The sequence below is a fragment of the Varanus komodoensis genome, unplaced genomic scaffold (assembly GCF_004798865.1).
Source record: "Varanus komodoensis strain SLA01 unplaced genomic scaffold, ASM479886v1 scaffold17, whole genome shotgun sequence".
NCBI classification, from domain to species: Eukaryota; Metazoa; Chordata; class Lepidosauria; order Squamata; family Varanidae; genus Varanus; species Varanus komodoensis.
Window position 1 is genome coordinate 12,230,830 of NW_025335505.1, and position 23,627 is coordinate 12,254,456.

Sequence of the window (23,627 nt, forward strand, 5' to 3'; positions counted from 1 at the left end):
CTGTTCACTCCTAATTTTAGATCATTTATGAACAGGTTGAAAAGCATTGGTCCTAGTACAGAACCCTGTGTGACCCCACTGGTTACATCCCACCATTGCTTTTCACGTTCACTTCCCTGTAAAGGCAAGGCTAGAACTATTACCATTGGTATCTCCAGAATGTAAGGATTAACTATTGCCCTGTTTGAGTTAAAACGGTTTTTCCTTTGAGGATGTGGACTAGGAATGTCTTTAAAACTCTTGTGTATCACAGGGTAGAGCAGTTTGTGGCATTCTAGGTTTTTTCCAGCGTACAACTCCCATCGGTCCTAGCTAATAGAGTATCTCTGGGTCGTATAGAAATAAATAATAAACTTATTTAATTTAGTAATATTATTGTTGATAATAAAGCTGTCACAGCTACCAGCAACTTCAAACTCCCCTGCAATCCACAGCAGCCAAGTTTAGTTCCCCTTCTAAGCCTATTTGAATGCGTTCAGGTACTTGCGTCACTCTTTATCGTCCAATGAAAGAAACGCAGCATTTCGGTTCGTGTCTTTCTCATAAGCCAATAGAATTATTCTGCGTTCCCCTGCCCCGCCCCTTTCTAAAACGAACTCTAAAGCGGGTTTCCTATACGCCTCATAAGGACGCGCGGGGGGGGGGGAGCGCCTGCGCAGTTGAAGAAGGGGAGGGGGAGTTCCTCTCTCGTCAAAAGAGTTCGGCGGCTGCGTAAGGTGGGAGTCGCCGTGACGCTTTCGAAGGGTTCGTCGCGTATGAATTCGCGTGTTCTCGGGCATCCGCTCTGTGCTGCGACCCTGGGCTCAGGTGAGCGTTTTGTTTTCAATGGGAGGAAGGCTGAAAGCGGCCGTTTCGGGTCTTGGGTGGGGGGGGGGGGGCTTTCATATCTCGCTCTTCGTCGCGAGCCGTTTCGCGCTTCTTTCCCCCTGCCCGACTCCTCCCGCTTCCTTCCGCTCCTGCTCCTGGCGATGTAGTCAGCGGCTCTTGGGCTGGCGCGAGGAGGGAGGAGAGCGGCGGTCCCGTTGAGCGGACTTCTTTCCTGTCTTCGCCCTTTGCAGGGGAATTAAACACGCGAGATGGGAGCTCTCCTCTTGTGTAAGGATTGTCCTGGGGGGAAGCCGTGATTAAGCCACGCCTGCCCTATGCTGCGCGCCTGCCCTGATAGTGTTAATAGCCGCGTGTGGTACTCTTCCTGAATACGAATACTGCTGAAGGTGGCTGATAATTTGGCCATCTTCCTACTGAACCCCATGACCTACTTTAAGTGCCAGGGGTTGTTTTTGTCAGGAAATGTGTTCACTGCGATTGGGGCAGGGTGGATTTGATTTAAATCATTAGTAAGATTAGATTTAAATCAAGGTTTTCTACATAATTTGCACGCATGCCTGCCTTACCCAGAGGAACTTAAAAAATTCTATCACTGGGTCTCTTTTAGGACCTGGTACAATTGTAGGTTTTCTCCTCCAGGGGAAGAATAATATGATAAACACAGAAAAGATCCAGTAACTTGTGAAGTATTCAGCTCAGAAGGTTTCACTTTGGTTTTTGCTGCTGGCTCCTCCTCCCTCACACTTAGCTTCTTGTGCAGATCTATTTCACTCCCAACAATCTTCTATTCATTGAATGTTTTGAAACTTAGCACTTAAGAGGTAAGGGATTGACTCTGTGTACATAGATTTGCAAAGGAACAATAGGATTAAGGTCTTTTTCTTAATTCTGTATATTTTATAGCATTTTTGCATGTGAGCTCTGCAGGCACAAATTCACAGCTTTCAGAACTGTAAAACTAAGTGTCTGAGATAATATTGTCTAGGTGGAAAAATTGCCCAGTAATCTCGCAGAAACCTCTGGAAGAGCATGATATTGTGAATGGGTTAATGGCACTCATTTACAAAAAAATTAAACATTGCATGAATATAGAGCTTCTTGCTACATAATTGAAAACTCATCTTTATTTCATGATGAATAATATTTGTACTACAAAGTATCTTAAATAGAAAACTATATTTAGATATTTTTTTACTCAAAAAGCATTTTATTTTTTAAGAAATCCAATTTAAATTTTAAAAACAGATTTTTACTTTTTTTTTTTTTAAAGAAAACATGGATTTTTATTCACCCTGGATTGGGATCTTTAAATATGTGCAGAGTGCTGCTCTTTCACTCTATTACAGCCTGTGTTCGCATGCTGCAGTTGAAGCTGAGGCCCTTTCTGGTTTTGTTGGCAAGTTGTGAGAAAGTTACTGCTGCTCTTTTCAGCAATATGCAGATGGCAGTTCTTTGAGCCAGCACTGGTGACCCATCTGTCTCTTTACACAGTTTTAGTAGAAGGGAAGTTCTTTAATGAGTTTCCACAGATTTAACGTTTGTAGCTGTATTAATCACAAAAGGAAATGCATTTATTCTGTATATTGTTAAAGGATTTAAGTTGTGGACTTTTTTGCTGTAGGTTTATGTGTTTGGAATTGTATGAAGCTCCCCACGCAAATGGTTTACTTCCAAATATATATGCATATAATAAATACTTAGCGGCTCTCACTACTCAAGCTCTTCCTTTTGAAGTAAATAAAGATTTTGGCCCAAAGAACCTTTATGAAATACTAAGTGAACCAGGTTTTTCCTGTTCTTGGTTCTCCTTCAGCTGCTGATCACACTAGAAACAGGTGGGAAATCCATGCCAATCAGCTTTAAAAGCTAAATTTAGTGCCTACACTGTGTGTGTAGGCTAAATTATCTAATAGCCTTTTCTTTGGGAAAAAAATGCATATTGTAAAACAGTTCTCAAACAGTGCATATATGTTGGTGTTTACTATTTGCTCCTAGATCACTTTATTGTTACAAATACTTTAAATCTGTAATTTGTTTAGATTTTGGGAGGGGTAGGTGTTCTAGTTCTAATTTTGGACTACTGTGTCATTCTGCATCCAAAGAATTTGTAGTACCTGTTCCAATCCTTCAATTTTGTGTTTATAACTCCTAGTGCCTTTTGTGAAAGAAAAACAAAATACAGTTATGTGTGTGTCTTTGAGGGGGAAAGCGAAGTAATGTGTGTTCTTATTTTCCTAGTAGAAAAGCAGAACAATAATCAAGAGCTTTTTCAGTTTGCTCTTGATTATTGAGCTCTTGTATCAGTGTTAGAACTTTATGACATAAAATGGGTTCTGGCTGTACACTTAAAATCTAAGTAAACAAAAGGACAGAATGTAGTAGAACACTGATATACCGTACTCCTAAAATGAACACTTAATTGGTGTTTTCTTACTGTGTTCTCAATTTTTATTAACTTTGTAGGATAGTTATGAGAGAATGGTAATATGGAAGACATCAGAAACATTGCGGATGAGACATTTCCAAGTTTTTTGGCCAACTCAATAACTAGCCATGCTGGTGAAATTTTGGATAATATTACAATTTCGTCAAACTTTGGTCTACCAGTTGCTGCTTCTACTGAAGCCAGACAGAGAACTAGCTCTTATGACAGGTAAAATATATGCTAACATATAATTAAACATATGTACAGGATTACAGAGGGGATGTATTGACTAAAGAATTGTTTGTGGCTGTTATTTTCTATATTTAAATTTGCTTCCAGGCATGGCTTTCCACTTCACAGATCATATGATTCATGATATAAAGAAAATCTGGATGGGTTTCAAATCCTTTTAAAAATTTGTTAAAATAGATTGTAAGAACTGGATGGGATCAGATGGGGAAGTTGACAAATAATTCTGGACTAGTAAAGGGGCTGTTGGAGAATACTCTTTCCATTTGGTCAGGACCTGGCGCTTATCTTCCTGTTTGAGATAACCATCTACTTTCTTTAGTAATGCTGAATAGTGGAACTGCTGCAGTAGTTATGAAGCATCATGGACAACAGTAGCTGACATTAGTGGTAGCTTCTAGTGCACTTTCTCGTGAGCTGCCAGTTTTGGGCAAGAACATGCATGCGGATAACCATGGCATCCACTGGCTTGGATCCCTGTTTGTGATAGCTAAAATCCTGCTCCTTATTTTCAGAGAAGGCATGCACATAATTGGAATAAGTCTCAAGGTTTTCTGTGGGAATTGCTCCCAAGTAAGCATGCATAAGTTAGCCACTTAGTTCACTTAGTCCATGCACACTTACTCGTCTAAATCTTAGCAGACTTGGTGTGATTTTTGAGCAGCTTCACAGACTGTTTATCCCAAATCTCACATTGAACTTCTGTTTGAGATCAGAGATAAGTCTTTGCTCTCCTTTCCTAGCTCCCAGGTTTGGAATTGCAGTTGACCAGCACAATTCCACGTAGTTATGCTGGGCAAGAGGTGTTGTTGGATAGCCAGCACACCTGTGGAATGATCAGTTTTGCCTTCCCTCCATCCCACAACTCTAAACCTAAAACTTGATTTGACATAAAAGAGCCAAAGGATGTTTCCGGTTTTTTAAGTCTAATTATATAACTGTTTGTTTATTTATTAATGTTGTAAGCCGCCCCGAGGCTTTTTGCAAATGGGGCAGCATAGAAATGGTTTAAATAAATAAATAATGGACTTGGAGCGTCTCTGTTGCCTCTTACCCCAAACAATCATCTCCAGTCTTGAGCTCCAGACCTGGAAGATTGGAACTATACCTTTCCTTCCTTCTGGGAGCTACAGGAGGAAACCTCCACAGTAGCTTGGTCACAGTCTGAATGTCATTGTAATTCTGCTGGACAGGAAGCTGGAACACCTCCTTATTCTTTGTAATGGTGGTGGTGGTGTTGTTAGTCGCAAAGTTGTGTCCGACCCATCGCGACTCCATGGACAACATTCTTTCAGGCCTTCCTGTTCTCCACCTTCCCCCGGAGTCCACCCAAGCTCATGCTGACTGCTTCAGTGACTCCATCAGGCCACCTCATCCTCTGCTGTCCCCTTCTTTTGCCATCTGTTGTTCCCAGCATTTGACTCTTCTCCAGGGAGTCCTTCCTTCTCATTAGGTGGCCAAAGTATTTGAATGGTGGTGTAGTGAGTTTGAAATGTAGAAGGCTGCTTGGATAAGCTCTATTTGCTTAGGGAAGATAGTACAAGAAGATACCCGTGAGTGCAAGGATCCCCTTGTGATCTTGGTATAGACCAGGGGTTGGCAACCTTTTAACACTCAAAGAGCCATTTGGACCCATTTCCCACAGAAAAGAAAGCACCGGGAGCCGCAAAACCCTTTTTACATCTAAAATGAAGATAACACTGCATATATCATTTTTTACCTTTATGCCATGTTTAAAAAAAATAGTATAGTGTGTTGCATTTATGAAATCAATTAACTGCTACAGAGAAAACAAATTTTTATTTCTGCATGCAACAAAAACATTTTGAACTCCGAAAAAAAAAGATGCTAGGTTGAAGGTTACTTTCAAATAAAATAGTCAATGTCTATTTGAGTCCTCCTTGTATTTATGAAATAAAAAGCCAAACTTAAATTATCCACCTGCAGCAAACCAAAAATGCTGTCTGCTTCTGTGTGCCCTCATCCTTTTATCACATGTACTGGAGGGTGCAGTCAGCAGTCAACCTGAATAAAAAAGGGACTAATTGGTACTTTCATACAGTAAGTAGAGTTTCTGCAATACAACAAATATAAATATTAGTCGGGTGAAATATTGAACAAACATCCCTCTCCCAACGTTAATAATGTTGGTGGAATTTTTATAAGAATCTTAAAACAAGGAAGTAGATCTATAGCTTCATTGTGATTTAGCTGCAGCTCTTGTTCAGTCACTAAAAACTGTTATTTTTAATCTTACATTATAAACTAGTAGGATTCCTTTCATATATTTTGAATAGGAGAACAGCCTCCTGAAGAGTCAAAGTCAGTGCTAAAGGGATGCCATGAGTTAAATAGCAAACCCTGTAAGTTCGTCAGCAGTAAAAGCAAATGAATCTTCCTACATACCATTAAATGTTCGGTTTTCTTCAGGAACTTTTCTTCAATTTATCCATACTTGGCCTACCGGGGAAAAAGCTTCAGTAAATCGGGGGCAAGTCGCAGATATAGTTGTGTTTAGTGACTGATTAGCAGGTAAACAGTCAAGTGATGTGAATTGTGACAGGTCCCAAGCACAGCTTTTAACATTCAGATGAAGGAGATTACACTGGTACAAAGAGAATCTTTTCTGTAACATGAGAGCCTGCAGGAAGCTTGTTCCACTCTTTCCCTGCACAATAGCAGAGGAATGTAGCAATTTACTTAACCAGCTAGCGCAGCATTCCTGAGTGGATGCCTCATCATCACCTATTGGTATTTTGTAACTCGGAGCCTAGATAGTAGATCAGCACTATGCCATTGCGTGGTTTGAGCATCAGAGCTGCAACAGAGGGATTCAAGAGCCACGTGTGGCTCTGGAGCCGCAGGTTGCCGACCTCTGGTATAGACTGAGATATTATTATTATTATTATTATTATTATTATTATTATTATTATTATTAACATTTCTATGCCGCCCCTTGCCGAAACCTCGGGGCGGCTTACAACATGATATATGTACATAGAATTATAAATTAGTAGAGTTGGAAGACCATCAGCTCCAAGCCCCTGCTATTGCAGGACACTGAGTTACACCATCCAATTGAGATGACTGTCCAGATGCTTTTTGAATGTCTCCAGTGAGGGAGAGCCCACAACTTCCCGAAGTAATAGGTTGCATTGTCATACTGCTCTGAATATGAGGAAATTCTTTCTGGTATCTAGAATAAATCTGGTTTCTTTTAAGTCTGTTATTCTGTGTCTTGTATTCTGGAATGAATGAGAAGAGATCTTGTCCTTCTTCTTTGTTACAGCATTTCAAGTATTTGTAGAGTGCTGTCATATCACTCCTCATTTATGTCTTCTTGAGACTGAACATGCCTAGTTCTCTCAATCTTTCCTCATAGGGCTTTGCCTCCAGTATCTGAATTACCCTTGTTGCCTGTTACAGAAGAACTACTGACAGAGTAACCCTTCTGTCTCATATTTCCATTCATAAAATGGAAGTTGAGAAAATCCTACATAATGAGATCTTGGTGGGTGAATACAGGTGGCCAGTTTACCGTGTGGTTAATCTGAGAAACTTTATTCACTTCATAAATGTTTTGAGTGAAAGTGTACAGAAAACTGGAGATGTTTGCAAGTGCCACATTGGGAGCCTATGATCTAAAACCTTTGTGCTCACATGGGTCATGATTGACATATGTTTTGGGGTAATGGAACCGCATACTTTATTATGATTAACACAAAGACAAAATGATATTTACCTCTTCTCTCTAAATATCAAATCCTGCAATTAAATGTAGCATGGTATTGCTTTTGTGCTTGCAGTTTACCTAACAATTGCTCATTATTGGTTTGTTTTTATAATGAAAGAATATGTATTGTATCAATATTATAAGAAAATCATATAGAATATTTCCAAAAATCCCTGATAAGAACCTTGTTGAAAATGTGCCTGGTAATAAATGTTTTTATTGCTTTTACTGCAGACTTTGTGATCAAATTTCTTATACGGAAAGGAAATTCTTAGCCTCTTCCAACAGTGGTGAATCAGATCCCGATCCAAGAAGGAAGCTGATACTTAACTTTCAGGATACTGTGTAAGATATTGATTATTTATGTTATATGTAACACAGTGCCCTTTTTTGAGAATTAATAAGATTATATTGTATCCAAAGGTTCTGTTCACAAAAGGGTCCCTTTTGCTTGAGGATAGGAAGCTTACGTTGGATCCATAATAGCATTCTTGTTCAGTGTGAGCTTATTAATCATTCTCAAGTGTGCAATACATAGCTTTTATAAAATACTCATATTAGTAAAATACTAATACCATTTTTATAAAATACTAGGTCCTGCATGATTTTTTCCCAGTCTAAAAAGTTGAAATGCCTATCCTAAGGCTTAGAATACAGTCCACTGGGGCTGACCTGAACCCTCTTAACTCAGAATATTATGCACATCCTATTCAGAGTGACAGAACTGCAGAGTCAAAGGTAGCCTCCCTAATTTTGCCCAGTAAAGCAGATAGGGGTCTGATTTCTGTTTTTCATGTTCTCCATTAATCACACATATGCAGATGGTTCTTTCCATGGCAGCAGGAACAGAAGGGCAGACTAATTGCAGATCTGTGACTCCAAGGCTGGAGCTATTTGTTGAGAGCTAGTCCTTTCCCTTCTTCCTTCAGGCTTCAGGAACTCAAGACAATCCTTTGAAATGCAGTTCTTTTTCTGAAACTCAGCATTTGACAGAAGAGTTTAAGTTCTAAATAGCCGTCTACCAAAACTGGAAGGAGAAGTATCCGCTCATGTAAAGAGCTGAATCCAAACAGTAAACTTCTCTGCAGTCCCTTACTTTCAGTAAGACTGCTAGTACCACCCTCAGAATGTCTCCGACCATTGAAAAGCAAGGCGCTGAGAGTGATGGAGCACCTCCAGCTGAGCAGTTCATTTCTCCTGACAACTCTTTACTGGGTCAAGGGTTAGGTATTGCATACACTCCCCCTCCATTCCTGAAAACTCTCCTGTCTTTTCAAAGCAGACTAACTCTCATGCTTATTATGGGAAACTTCACTATGCAGGCTTGAAGGAGTATTTCGTTCCTTGCTCCTGGGCTGCCACCTCTGCTTCAGAACTTGATGTTACCTTCCAGTGCTCTGCCTGCAATGAGCTATAGACTGACCCGCTGTCTACACTATATTACAACTTTGCAGCTGGATCTAGAGAAGCTCTCTAGGGATTGCTCTGTCAGTTCTTGGCAGTAAGAGCTTTGAGCTCGAATTTGTTGGTAGTTTTGGCCCTGATCATCTCTAGAATGCAGCTCCTGGTTCTCCAAAACTGAAATTACTCATTTATTTTGTTATCACATTTGTTTGCCACCCCATGCCCAAAGGTTCTCTTAGTCCTCAGCTTGGAAGAGGATCAAGAGCCTTACTCTAAAGGCAAATCTTACTACTTGCCCCTGCTAGATTATGTACACTGTGCTTGATTGCTAATATATAAGGTCTGTTAAAGGAAAAATAACTTTCTGCTGAGAATCCATCAATAGATGTTGCCAGTAAAACAAGCTTGTACTAATTTTTTAAAGAGTAGTAGGGGACAACACCAAGTCATGGGTTAATTGTGTATATTAGTAGGTATAAAGGACTTGTATCTATTTGGGATGAACCTAAATGAGTTTTCAAATGTTTATTTTAGTTCCTATTGCTTAATTTGATATGTTAATGTTACCAGCTGAAAAATATGGGTTTTGTTTGTTACTGGTAACAATCTACACTGTACTTGTGCAATATATTTGCACTTGGGACTGTAGTTTATCATTAAAGTCCTCTAAATATATTCTAAACTAGATAGTTCGGTAAGATTAGTTTAACAAAATTGTTGCAGCAGTAAGTACTTAAAACTGTTAGTAGCTGTTATTAAATTATTATTAAACATAATTATAACTTTCTTAGGGAAAACCATAATAAAGTTACAGAAACTCACTTAGAGTTGGACCAGAATGAATCTAATATTTTACAGAGAAGACAAAGCCAAAATTGCACTGATACCTGCTCAGGTAACAGTCAGGATATTCTGCATGAAAAGCTTTCACTTGAACACCAGGAAGGTATGTGGTTTCAAGCTATCTGTTGATTGAATTTTAGTATTATGCAATGCATCCTGAATATCTGTACAGTATGATATTTTGTTAGCATTTGGAGAAGTACTAGTGTGATGTCTTTGAATGGTTTCATTTCCATATCACCTCATAGACAAAACAATAAAATACAATACATATACCATAAAATCAAAGCAGCATTAAAAACTTAAATGGATAAAAACATACAATAACGAGTTTTTTAATGATTGACACATGAAGAAAGATGGGGAAAATGCCCATTTCCATTTCTTTCAGTACCATCCATAGCTTCTCATGATCCAGACAGTGAACAGCTTTGCTGTAGTGTATAAAGCATAGACTGTTCTTCTGAAATTCTTTGCACTCCAGTAGCCAATACATATTTGTTGGAGCATAGTTTTGAATGATTGCTATGTTAGTAGGTTTTCTGAGAATTCTGGTAAGATCTGGCCAGATTTGGCGCTGTAGCCACTGTATGTGCTACTGTATGTCTTGCCTCAGTACTAAGAGTCACTCCATTTCTTCTGAGCTTATCATTTCCAGAGCAAAGTACTTTGTGTTTATCTGACTGATAGCATCCCATTCCAGTTCATTAACACCAAGTACTGCAATGTTTAACCATTCCATTTCTTGCTTTATGAATTTGCAGTATGTTTCTATAATGTAAGCTTTAGGAATCCTTGATCTGAGATTTGTATTCATATTTGTATATCGTAAACTGTATGGATTACTACTATGAGGGGACCTTTTTGCTGTTACCACTCCATCTTCTTAGAGAGGCTTGCATTTCTGTACCACCAGAGGTTAAGCTTCCTAAGTATGGTTTACATTAGATTCTAAAAACAGTACAATATTTGGAGTCAAGTGCTGTGAGTATGTTGATGACACATAGCTGTCTCCTTGTGACAATTGAATCAGGAAAGACCGTGCAAATTGTGAGTCAGTGCCTGATGCACCACTGGACTGGATCCTGACAAGATGGAAGCTTGGATGGGTGGAGTGGTTCCCAAGTCTGAGAGAGAAGTTCATTGCTTCTTCTGCATTTTGTTGCCCTTCCACTGAAAGATCAAGTTCCTAAACAGATTTGGGGGTGGGGGTGTTACTTCTAGATACATCATTCTTGTCCCAAACAACCAGGAGCAGCTTGGAGTACCTTTTATCATCTCTGAAAGGCCAGCTGTGGCCTTTCCTGGACAGGGACAGCTTGGTTAGAGTGATACAAATGCTGACAATGCCAACGTTGGATTACTGCAGTGCATTTTGTAGGGCTGTGCTTAAGGCTGGTCTGGATGCTACAGCTAAGTGCAGACTGCAGCAACTCAGTTATTGCTGGGAGTGGCCCCTTTTCAGCATGCAAACACTTCGCATTTTTGCTGCTGGCTCAGGTTTAAGGTTCTGGTGTTCAGTGTCCTAAATAACTTGGGGAAAGGACACTTGGGAAAGTGCCTTTTTCATTAAAAACTTGTCTGGGCATTTAGGTCATCAGAGGCTTCTGTGGAATTCCCTGCCTCTGGATATCAGGCAAGCTCCAGTACTGAATTAGTTTTGATGCCTGCTACAGACATCTTTTTTTCCTGTACCAGTCTGGTTTCAATGTTATCCTGTTTCTAAAGTATTGGGTTTTTTTCTTTTGTTTTATCTTTTTATAGATATTATCTATTTGTCTAGATACTAGTGTAGTATGCAAATGCTGGGAATAATAAATTGCATATATTAGAAATAACTGGTTGCTGTTTAATTTTCAGATTTGACAACTATAACATTTGCTGCACTGGGGAAAGACAGTGAAGGCCACAAGGTGACTTTTTCTCTGCAGTCTGATAATGTAGACTTGACTGAAAAATAATGAGATATGGCATTAGCTGCTTTGTTTTTATTCTCTGCTTTCTCTTCATCCATTCCTAATCTCTAAGAAGATCTTTTCTCTTAACCCATTACTAAATTTACTCAGCTCGATAAGGGATTTTGTATTTAGAAGCCTGAAGTGTATGATTTCTTTTTGAAGGCTCATATCTACACATTTGTTGACACAAGAATAATTCTGAATAGTGGAAGCGGAACTTAGATTTGCCAGAGTCATCCTGATTCTCTTTCAGCAAGACCTGTTCATTGATATGTGTTGTTTTAATGCTGTCCATCCATTTACTTGGAATAGAAGTTAAATGGCCTATACTTTATTGGATTCCCATTTAAATATCCTTATGGGATAACTATGCCTTGCCTGTGAGTTTTTCCTGCAGTCACCTGGAAACCTTTGAAAATTTAAAAGGCTTTTGAACTGATCCAGCAAGAAACATAAGTTTGAAGTCAGTTCTATAAGTGTGTTATTAAAATGTATACATTGACTTTGATTTGCAGGTTGCTTCATTGGAATCCGGTCAGAACTGGATAACAAGTGAAATGGGTGACAATGCTGCTGTGACTGGTTTTTCCAGATTTATAGAAAATGAAAAACTATTGAGCTTTACAAGTCTAGAAGAACATTCTACAGGTATATATTTGTAAAAAGAAAGACTTGGCATAGTTCCTGTTTCTACTAGCTGTTGCTTCATGTGGATAACAGCAAAGCAAATGTGTATACTGGTGTTTTTCTGTAGTATGCATGTTGAGTGTACAGGACATACATCCAGAGACTAGAGGAAGAGTGCAAACAGTAAATACTGCATGTCTGCAATCTTGACAAATGTTTCTTTTCCATATTAGATGATGATCTTGGAGATGAAGAGTTCTGTGATGAGCAGTTGGAGGCCTATTTTGAGCAACTGGTATTGCCAGAAATGGAAGATATAGAAGAACGTGAGCTTGGTGAATATATTGAAGATGTGGAATTACCTACTAATCAGGTAATACTTAGTCAGTGTAATACTGAAGGCTTGTAGGTGAACTATTGCAACATACTCATAAACCCAGTTTCTGATGTTCAGGTGAACAAACGAATTTCTTCCTAAAAGCATGGAGTCAAAGCATGTTGGAGGATTTCAGTTAACTGTGGGGCAGTTGCATTTCTTAAAGCAAGGGCCCAGCAAAATTTGCTGCTTTTGGATATCTTTGGATAGGTATACAACCCTTGCTCTTGTAGTGATTACTAGAGAGGACCTTGTAGCAAACTTTGTAATGTAGCTGCTACAGATAAAAACATATGTAATTTCATGTTGAAGAACGAGTGGTGTGGTTTGCTTTATTTCCGGTCAGATTAGAGCTGATGATCAAAGTTTACATCAGAAAGATTTAATTTTTACAGTAGAATAGTGCTATGGTGATATTTTTTTCCTTACCTCTTTTAATTTAGCTGGCAAAGCAGCAGTTCTTAAGCATTTACAAGTGTGACTGAAATGCTCCCCATGTTGAACAGTCTAGGCAAAATTCTCACATCTTTGCCTGAAATCTTTCTAATCTTGCTTGTATTCTCAGTAATATTTTTTAAAAAGTTTATTCAACAGCATGTAGCAAAAGCTTACTCATAAATTTTTTAGGAAAAATTCCAGATTCCAAGTGTTTGCCGTGCAACTGCAGGAACTGATTCTCCTGTTCCTAGTGATAAGGAATCATATGATCTTAAGGGAGCTGGGCACAAGTTCATCCATCCAATGACAGCAAGGCAAGAGGTAAGTAATTAGTTAGATACACATAATATTTAGAGCAATATGTATTGTTTGCAGGTAGTACAATGAGGCTTGATGTTCGTGTGTAGTACTTCAGAAATTTTAAAATGATTCTTCCATTAGTTTTATGTACATAAGTCTTACTCCTTTTTCTTCCCAACAGGAAGAGGAGTGCTGTAAATCTAGTCTTAAATCTGGGCACAGTGGTAGTTCGGATAAATCTCATGTTGGAATAATAGGTGATGCCTCTGAAGTACACAGTAGAACATTGGATTCTCAACATACTACTTCAGATGTAAAAGGTAGGCTATCTTTGGCAGCTCGTTTATTTATTTTATTTTATTTAGAATTTTTGTAGGCTGTCCCATCGCCTGAGCCTTGGGACGGCTTACATAACATAAGCCGTCCCACGTTTATGTTTCATATTACTGGATATATGCCAATTTGGTATTCAACTGTTCATGCATTTGGTGTCTCCCAAGAAAGGTTCTGAACTAGTTTTAAGTATCTGTTTTAAAGTGAAAATTGTATTTAAAACTTGAGGAAAACAGATGAGGAAAACATAAATTTAATGATGGAGCAGAAGCCCTGAAAAAAGATTAAAAATGCAACCTAAAGTATAGTGAGTTTATTTATGCTTTTGGGTTGTATTCCTTTTTACCAAAAATAGCACTCAAGCCAGCTTATCACTAATAAGACTTGATAAAAACCTTAATAGGCAAATAGCTTTCAGCTCAGCAGACCCACTTACACACTGAAGGCCCATTTGAATAAAGCAGTGTTTACCTTGCTGGCAGTAAGATATTAGAGATCTAATGAACTTAAGCCTCTTTAGCAAGAAGTTCCACAAACTGGGAGTGGCCACTGAGAAGGCTTTGTTCTCCAGGTTGCTGTAAGGAAGGCTTCCAACAATGGGTTAAGGCCTTCTGTTGTTCAGGGAATGCAAGCACCTGAGTCTGAGTCTTAGTGTGCCCCCTAAGATCTGTAGGAAAGGACCTGCTCTGGGAACCCTCACTGAAGGAGGTAAAGAGGGTGCCTACCTGGAGGAAGGCCTTCTCTGCAGTGGCTCCCAGACTGTGGAATGCGCTCCCCAGAGAGGCTTGCCTGACACTGACTATATTCCTTTTGGCGCCAGGTAAAAACCTTTCTATTTACCCATTATTTTAAGGATTAAGGATTTTTTAACTGGTTTTAATATTTACTGTTGCATTTTGTTTTTTGTTGGTATTATGCATGTTGTTTACTTATTGCTCTGTTTATTTATTGTTCTAATTATTGTAATCTGTCCTAGGATGATTTTCATGTAGGACTGGGTAGAAATATTTAAATAAATAAACACACAGAGCTTCCTTTGTGCCCATGGGGCCAGGACTGCTTCCGAGGGTACCAGCACTTCTGCTGCTATGCAGTTGCAGCCTTTATCAGGCTGTTTACTTGCCTATGATTGTCTTTCTACTCAGACTTTAGATTTATCTTCCATCTCTGAGATGTGGAGACAGATGCAACTGGGGCAGGGAAAAGCCTGGGATTGGCTCTTCAGGAATTTGTCATATAGTCCCTGCTTTTCCAGGGCAATTAAGGGAATTAATCCATCCCACGCACCAACCCAGAAGACCCCTCTTGATAAGAACAAACGTTAAAATTCACATGGCAACCAGTTTGCACCTCTGAAGGCTGTGGTCTCAAAAGAAAGGCCTGCACTAAAGATCTTAAGAACTGGGCAGGCTGCTATAGGAGAAGATATGGCTTGGAACCAGGTAGCCTGGTTCCAAGCCATATAAGGCTTGGAATAAAGATGATGGCAGTACATACTGCTTACTAAATACCAGATTTTCTTCATTGCTTTTATTTCAGTCAGTAATTCAAAGTGGGCACTTGCAGTCCCTTAACTAATCAGTTATTGACAATGTAAACAGATGCAGTTAATGTTTGCTGTGTTAGTTCTCTGGAAAAAAAAACTATTTTAAAGTCAGTTTTTAAACTGAACTGTTCCCAACTGTTTCTCAAACTTATTTAAAGTATATGTAGACAGCAGATTGTGTTATTAAAACTCCAACAGAGATGAAAGGAATAAAGTGGCTAAGGGTGTAGCAGTGGGCTAAGCAGCCTTCTGGCTATTCAGAAACTGGTGAGAACCTTCAAAACACACAAACCCAGGTGTGTGTCCAGATACTTGGACAGATTTTACCTTGTCACCTGGAGACAAAATGACAGGCTATACCCAGGAAATCCCACGTTATGATTTAAATAAGCCATAGTGAGAACCAATTCATTATGTAAAACCAAACACCTCTTTTATTTATTTATATATATAGAGAGAAGGGGGGGGGTAATTGTTTAAAGTATTTTTATCACACTCATCAGCCAGAAAAGAATGAGTTGCAAACAGTTGACCAAGATGGTTCCTGCTTTCAGTATTGTAATCTAAAAAGACACAACATATGAAGGAAAGGGGTTGGAAAGGGAAGAAAGAAAAAGTGGACTTTTGGCTGAGTTGAAGGAATCTTCTTGCATCTCCTCTTGGGTGAGCTTTGGCAAGATTGATGGAGTGATCTTGCTCCCCTCTCTTTTCCCTCTGTTACAGCCTACTGATTGGCAAGTGGTGAGGTTTCCACGAAGATCTAATTACCCCATCTAAATCTAGCATATCAAGTATTAATAACGTAAAATGCACACTGGCACAGTCACATTGAACCACTTCTGTTTCATATTTGTACCTGGGTACAAATAACTGCTACTTAGGACCCATCAAAACTAGAAAGGACTGAAAAAGTATTTTGCTGATCTTAGTACAAAATGTCTCTTTGCATTTGTGTGTTAAAACTGGAAAAGCAAGCAAGGTACATAGGGCGTCTTTAACCCAAGTACTGCTCTGGTTGCATATTTGAGGTGGTTGTTGTGCTCATAATTGCATGCACCAGAATTCTAGCGAAAAATGTGCATTTAACTGTGTACTATAATTGTGAATCAGCTACTGGCAAAGTAGATGTGAAGCAGGAAAATGCCAAATGACTTGTGACTATTAACCTAAAGTTATATTTATCTTGTGAAAGCAGAAATAATATGAAATAAATAATGCTGAGTAACTTTATATTATTGCAGTTCATTTTGACAGTGGTGGGGAACCTTTCAAGATTAATATAGTCGATAATAGCAGAAATGAAAGTGAAGGACCCATTGCAAAACAGACCACAGACAACTCTTATTATACGGTAACATTTCTTCTTATTCTAACAACTTGTTTTTGGAAGTCTGTTAGGAATGCTTTGTTTCCATTTTGGAGGTAAACATTCTGATTAGCCTAAACTGCTAAAACAGCTGGACTCTCATATTTTTGTTATTAGTTGATATTTGTCCCATTATAAGAACTGGAGCTAGGTAAAAAGCACAGAATTTTTTATTTTAATAAAATGGCAAGTAATTTTTTTAGGAGCCAAAAAAGGAGCCTAGGGTTTGTTTCATAGGGCAAAGGCTGTCTCATGCTTTAAAGAACATAGGAATTCAGAGCATAAACCAGTGATATGAAAGAATGAAGACGTTTACTTTTGGAGCAGGCACTCAGGTGATAGAAGTCACTCCAGATGATAAAGACTTTGGGGTGATAACCAGGACATTAAATGTGATGTGAAAACCAGTGGGTGGCCATTGCCATTGTACTAAGTATAGTATGTTTTCAATGCTCTGCACCTGGAGACCCCTGCTTGATGCTTTTGGCCTTGAAATTTTGGCAAGACAGTCCTGCACAGAACACATTGTAATATTCCAAGCTAAAGATCCCTCAAGCATTATTCAGTGCAACCCAGTCCTATACAGGGTAGGTTTACAGTTTACCAGCTGCAGATAATGAAAGCCTGATCAGTCCCCTAGATTATATCAGTAGCCCCAGAGTTTCTGCTTTAAGGATAATACGATCCTGTCACACAATTCTATCTTACATTTTACTAGAGTGCACATTCTGCTCCAGTACCTTTGCCATTTGATAATAGAGCAGAATATTGAAATATATTTTTGCCTGGAAGACAGATTTAGATGCTCTCCGGCCCCTTTGAGCCCACAATCATGTGCAAGTGTTCACAGTAATTCATGTGGTGATGAGTTGTTATCAAAATAGCTCATTGAGTATGGATAAAGTTATTGTCCATTAACATAGAATCTTACTATGTAAGACTTTCCTAGGTATTGCCAAACAGACTGGAAAAATATCTGTTAATCGACATGGAAAGGAAATGAACCTTTTTTTAGCTGTCTTAAAATTTGAAAATGCTTTTCTGTATTTTTATTAGGATGTCACGAATGTAACCAACTCAGAACTTAAGCTGGATTCCCTCTACTTTAAATGTACTGATGACAAGGCTGCTTCTGAGATTCAGCATGTAGAACGGCAAAGCCAATTTTCTCATCTGTGTCAAATTGCTAATGAAAGTTATATTCCTCTGGCTGATGTGTACCCATCCCCAAGGTCTTGCAGAAGTTCTAAGCAATACCAGTGTACAACGGAAGGTTAGTTCTATGCTGGCTGCTATGTGCTGGAGCTTTTAAATTAATTTGAGAACCTGCTGAGTTGGGGGATTGCTACTGGTGAAGCCTTTATGCTATGCCCGATCCAAATAGAAAATAGCCAGTTTGCATACCAGTTTTTGCAGTTTTCCTCACTTGTTAATGTCTGTAGAACACAAATACCTTTGAATCCAGCTACAGTGAAGCTGCTTCAGTCCAAGATTTTTACCATCATTCTTTCAACTTAAATTATGTGTGCTAATATGTGTTCCTTGTTAGTTTTATGTTTCCTTCCTGCTTCTTCCTGTTTGCTTTTCCCAGTAGTCAAAATATAGATCCTACTAAACTTTGGGCAGAAATCTTGCTTATTTTTTTAATTTATTTTTGGATTTATATCCTTCCTTTTTCCTACAAAGGGCTCAAGGCAGCTTACATCTCCTCCATCTTATCCCCACAACAACAACCCTGTGAAGGTAGGTTGGGCTGAGAATCTGTGACTGGCCCAAAGTCACCCAGTTGGCTCCATGGCCGAGCGGGGACTTGAACCCGGATTGTCTGAGTTCCAGTCCCATGCTCTTAACCACTACACCACACTGCTCAAATGTATTAATGTATATGAGAACAGTTATTCAATAACTGTTCTCTTTTCTTTTTCTTCCTTTCTTTTCTTCAGTTTTATTAAAATGTTGTTTTATGTTGACCTATCATCTATTTTAATTATTGGATTATTGTAATATTATATTCTATTTTGATCATTGTAAGTGGTCCTGAGCCATTTGTTGGAAAGGATGGGATAAAAATGTTTTAAATAAATAAATAAGAATGTAAAGACAATGCTTGATGCACTTTGCAGAGATCCCACCACATAATGTTGTATATCAAAATGAAGAGGGCAGATGGGTGACAGATCTTGCATACTACACCTCATTTAATGAAGAGCAAGCATTTAACCTCTCAAGTGTAAGTGGAGATTTCATAACTGGAAGTAAGTCTGTTTATATTCTTCACTCCATTGAAATATTTTGGTAGAACATTTACAAAATGGAAAAGTAGTAGAGGTAATTGTAAAAAGTTCTGTGCATTTTTCAAATGTACAAAGGTTATGTTACTTCGCAAACAAAGTGCAAGATGCAAAACGTAGAATTCCATAGATCTCACTTGAGCAGTGAAATCTGTTTGGGAAAGCATGTGTTGAAAAAAGCATGTGTTGGAAAACAGTCATTGATATGCATTTTATAGGTAATAAAGTGTAAATGCAAGTTTGACAGTGAAGTAAAAATACTTTTAAAATTTCATGAACCTGGCAGGAAATTATAAACTTGAGAGAGAGAGAGAGAGAGAGAGAGAGAGAGAGAGAGAGAGAGAGAGAGATATTCATTGTGATAGGTTTCACTTTTCAGAGAAGGATAGGGGTTGGCATACCCGGAGTCTTGAAACTTCTAAGCACTGCAGAGGGATTATTTTTAAAATAAAGGCAGCAACAAGAGTAGGGGCTCTTGATGACATAAAACATGGCTACATTATTCAGAAAGCTTCCTCTTGGAAAGGACGGAAGCACCAAGTGTGGCATGTTTTAGGCACTAGTTAGGGACTTCTAGGCCTTCCCTGACTGAGATACAGTAATACTTCGGTTCACAAATGCTCCTCTCCACCCACCTTCCTGTCGTCCGTGTCAGAAGTCACCTCAAGCAAGCTTAGTGTTCTCTCTCTCCATACTGTACTGTACTATACTTTGTTTCATATTTTTGTGGTTAAAAAAATTACTTATGGTCCAGGATGGAGTAAACTTATTTACATTGAACTTTATGGGAAAATTTGACTCCCTTCACAACTGATGCAGTTTGCAACCAGAATCGTGGAACAAATTAAGTTTGTGAACCAAGGTACCACTGTAATTGGATTGTTAATTCTCAGATTCTAAATGTTTCATTTTTGTAATATTTTGAACTGAGACATTTGAGCTCTCTTTTTAAAAGTTTTTTTTGTGGAAATTTTATAATTTAAGTAAACAGCTTCAAAAATATCTTTAGATAGCTAAGCAGTCCATAAATCAATAAAATATACTTGTTTTTCCCCTGTTCTCTGAAAAGCTGATGCAATTGCTATGTTTGTACAAGATCAAGAAGAATTTGAGAGGGAGCACAAGTTTATGCAGGTACATAACATTCCGAAGACAATTTAATTGCCTAGTTATAGCTAATGATAATTAGCTAATGGTAGTTTTTGGGTTTGCTACAATTTCAGGAAGAGAAAATGGACCCACAAAATACTTCTGCTTTAGGAGATTCATCATGGAAATCAGTTAACAGCTACAATCCCCTAAAAGTTTCAGAAACTGAATTTAGCAAAGATGCTAGCTTTTTACGGCTCTCTCTGGGAGAGTTCTTTGGTCAGAGATCTGAAGCTCTCGGATGCCTTGGAGGAGGTGGTGATGTGAAAAGGGTATGTAGTGCCAAATCCCTTTACGAAAGGATGCATGTTATCTTTTAACACGATTGCTTTCTCTTAGAGTCAGTAGAACATAGTCATTTGAAGGGATCATAGCTAGATAACGGATCACTTGTAGATGATCTAGGCTCCTTAAATGGCCAGTGAGAGCAGAATTAGGAAAGATATTGTCTGTGATCCACTGAAGAGCAGACAGTCCATTAGTTTATGTAGACTAGTACTGATTTGATATAAAGAAGCTTAATATGTATGTAAGCTTCTGTGGAGGTACTTGAGTGGGTATGAAGTACTCTACTAGCATACAAACTCTGAAAGCAAATTTGGTAAATACCAAATTTAGACACAGTTTTGGCCAGCTTTTGTTGTAATGCTTATCACAGAATATATTACTAATATTATGTGGTTTTTTTATAGCCATCTTTTGGTTACTATATTACTTCTCCAGAGAAGAGACAGCCTGTTCCTTTGTTAAGGCAATCTGATGTATCTAGAGCAAATTCTGATGAACCGAACTTGCAGATTTCTGACCCTCTTCAAGGTAAGTTATCTTAAACTTTATCTTAGTATGCTTATCTGACACTTGGATACATTGATGATTTTTTTATTTTGTGGAAGTGCATTTGTTTATAGCTAATAACGGGTGGCACAGTGGTTTAAACTGCTGTGCTGCTGGATTGGTCGCCGGTTCGAATCTGCACAACGGGGTGAGTTCCCGTTGTTCCGTCACAGCTCCTGTCAACCTTGCAGTTCGAAAGCATGCAAATGCAAGTAGATAAAAAGGTACCACTTCGGTGGGCAGGTAACAGCATTCCGTGCACTTCAGTGTTTAGTCATGCCGGCCACATGACCACGGGAAGTGTCTGCGGACAAACGCTGGCTCCCTCGGCTAGGAAATGGAGATGAGCACTGCCCCCTAGAGTCAGGCATGACTGGACTTTACCTTTACCTTTAATAGATGAGTATTTTAGCTTTCTTAAGTATTTTCTTTTGTATTGAGCCAAGTCAAAGATAGAGACTAAATGTGATGAGTTGTCTGTGGAAATCTTCAGGAAGTTAATTGTTCGTGTTTCATAGACCTGCTTAGAATGCTTAGTTTTGTATCTGTATACAATATACAGTTAGAAAGCAACCTGCCAGTCTGTTAGTAAGCCCAAGTGTGAGTCATGGCACCAAAATGAGCTTCATGTTAATTGGTCAGCTGAAGTGTAATTTGGGAAGCTTTACATTCTTTGCATTTGACATTTTGAATATTTGCCTTGTATACTGAAATGTGACATACATGTTTAAGGAGCAATTCTACATGTCAAGTTACAAATTACTAGCTCAGTCCTCAAAGCTGCTGCCACAATACTGTTGCTTCACATTGCCATCCACAGGGCCTCTCAATTTTTATCTTTTGCCCATAACATAGTTGCAGTGTACACATAGAAGACAGAAGCAAAGATGAGCAGGGGAAGCATGGAGACTCCTTTGGGGATGCAAGAATGGGTATTGGCTCTGGAATGCTACTGTGTACTGAGCTGCTCTGACCACTTCTTAACTCTGAAACCCTCAGCTTCTCAAGCACAGTTCAGGAGGTCAAAGGATCTGTTGCAGTACTGATAGGGTGAACACTCCTGGCTAAGGCAGCTCAGGGAATCGCTTCCTTCCTGACTTCCCAGAAAGGACTCATATTCTTTTCCATCTCAAACTTTGCTGAGATCTAAAAGTTAATACAGCCTTCTATACTGACAGGTATTCTGCTGATGTACCATAGTGTCGTTTCAATTATTAACCACAAGCAGTACATTCTACGACCTTAATGCATGAAATGTTACCTTGTGAAGCTTGACATTATGCTCAGGCACTGCTTGGCATGATTTAATGAGAATTAAGTGAAAATACAGACAAAATGGAACTATTATGTAAGAGAGCCTTTACCGGCATGAACTTCTGTGAAGCATGAACTGTTGCTCTTATATAGGTTTTTATTACTTTAAATAGATATCTGTCTATACATGAGTGATGGGTGCATTTGAACTAAGGTTGACTGCTTCATAAACTAGTTTATATTTCCTGTTTATTACCCTACTTTGTTAATTTACATTGCCAGTTCATATTTAATGGAAAGCTTTTGCAAGGCAGTATCTCTGCTAAGGCTGATGTCTAACAAGAAGGGGGAGGAAGATTGAATTTTGGTGCACAGTATTGTAAACAATATTTTAGTCAATACAAGTTACCTTCCTCCCCCCCCCCCCTTTTTTTCCCCCTCTGGTGGTAGAAGAGAGCCTTAAAGAAGAATCTCACACTGAATCCACTACTTTTACTCATGGCGAAATGGGCACACAAACCAGAGAGAACAGGAGTGTAAGTATGCAAATAGATGTCAAAAGGAGAGCATATGTTTTTGATAAAACTGACAGTTAAAACAAGCCGCTGTTGCTTGTTTGATCTTGAGAACTGGAACAGTCAGAGATTGGAAAGTAAAATCTAGCTTCTCAAATTTTAAAGTAGAGAAAGTAGCAATGTTCTGTCTGTCTTGTGTTCTCATACACTTGGTTCTTTTTTCCTAGTCAAATTGTAACATTCATAATAGACTTTTGTAACATGCAGTTTGTAACTTTCACAAAAGAATACTCAGTGTTGCTACATGATGTTGAAACATTGGTATTTTTCCAACTTCTAGGAGAAAGTTGAAGAAACAAAAGTTAAAAGTGAACATAATGACCTAGACCCTTCTCTTCTGAGTATCAGCACAATTGCATCTGCTATTGCGGATGCTTCTCTTAGTGCTGAACCTTCACAGCTAGCTGCTTTGATGATGAAACTTTCTAATAAACATAAGGAAAAAACTAATATTCAGGAAATGGGCAGACTCCCAGACTTGTCTGTTATCAGTCAGCTACTATCCAGCAATGTAGAAGATAACACATTTGACATAGAAAAGTATCTCAGAAGAACTGACGTTGGGAACAACAATGAACCTGAAAGTATCGTTAAGCATGAAGAAACTGCCACAGACTGTCACAGATCTTTGTACAAGCAGGAAAGTGAAATGGGTAATGCAGATCTGTTAAATTTCTACATCCAGTATGGAAAAAATAAGCAGCATCTTGAAAAGATCTATGAAGAAAATGATTCCAGTAATTTACCTTACGATATAAGTTCTTCAGAGCAGAAAAGGAAAACAGAATGTATAGATGCATCATCTAACATAAATGAACATTTTCAGTCAAAGATGCAGGCATCTACTGTACCAGGTTTAAAAAAGAAGCTATCTGAAACATCCTTGAATGAAAATGTAACGACATCTTCCAGTAAGTCTTAATTTTAATTGTCCTCTAAAATACCCAGTGCTTGAATAGAATATAGCATCCTACATGAAACTATGGTTAGCAGGCTAGGATATTAAGCCATAGTTTGAAGTTGCGGCTTAGTACCCTATAAGACAGTTTATGCATATAGTGGACTAAAGGGACTGCATTGCCAAAAAGCTTATTTGTG

The 23,627-nt window shown here is 38.6% G+C and overlaps 1 protein-coding gene across 5 annotated transcripts in view; it reads left to right on the forward strand.

Moving 5' to 3' along the window:
• Positions 1–712: 712 nt before the first annotated feature.
• Positions 713–23,627, forward strand: part of CEP192 (centrosomal protein 192) — a 66,099-nt gene continuing 43,184 nt past the window's right edge. For 2 of the 5 annotated variants that reach the window (XM_044426406.1, XM_044426411.1), the window contains exons 1-17: positions 713–807; positions 3,292–3,481; positions 7,470–7,580; positions 9,431–9,585; positions 11,343–11,395; positions 11,956–12,088; positions 12,301–12,440; positions 13,071–13,202; positions 13,363–13,501; positions 16,302–16,411; positions 17,483–17,699; positions 18,550–18,681; positions 19,787–19,851; positions 19,941–20,138; positions 20,559–20,682; positions 22,405–22,490; positions 22,810–23,440. In XM_044426406.1, coding sequence (XP_044282341.1) covers positions 3,315–3,481; positions 7,470–7,580; positions 9,431–9,585; positions 11,343–11,395; positions 11,956–12,088; positions 12,301–12,440; positions 13,071–13,202; positions 13,363–13,501; positions 16,302–16,411; positions 17,483–17,699; positions 18,550–18,681; positions 19,787–19,851; positions 19,941–20,138; positions 20,559–20,682; positions 22,405–22,490; positions 22,810–23,440 — 2,593 coding nt within the window. In that variant the 5' untranslated portion in view covers positions 713–807; positions 3,292–3,314. Of the gene's footprint in view, positions 808–1,056; positions 1,096–1,485; positions 1,650–3,291; positions 3,482–7,469; positions 7,581–9,430; positions 9,586–11,342; positions 11,396–11,955; positions 12,089–12,300; positions 12,441–13,070; positions 13,203–13,362; positions 13,502–16,301; positions 16,412–17,482; positions 17,700–18,549; positions 18,682–19,786; positions 19,852–19,940; positions 20,139–20,558; positions 20,683–22,404; positions 22,491–22,809; positions 23,441–23,627 lie in introns of those variants that run through there. The other 3 variants (XM_044426410.1, XM_044426408.1, XM_044426407.1) reach the window with 3 other exon arrangements.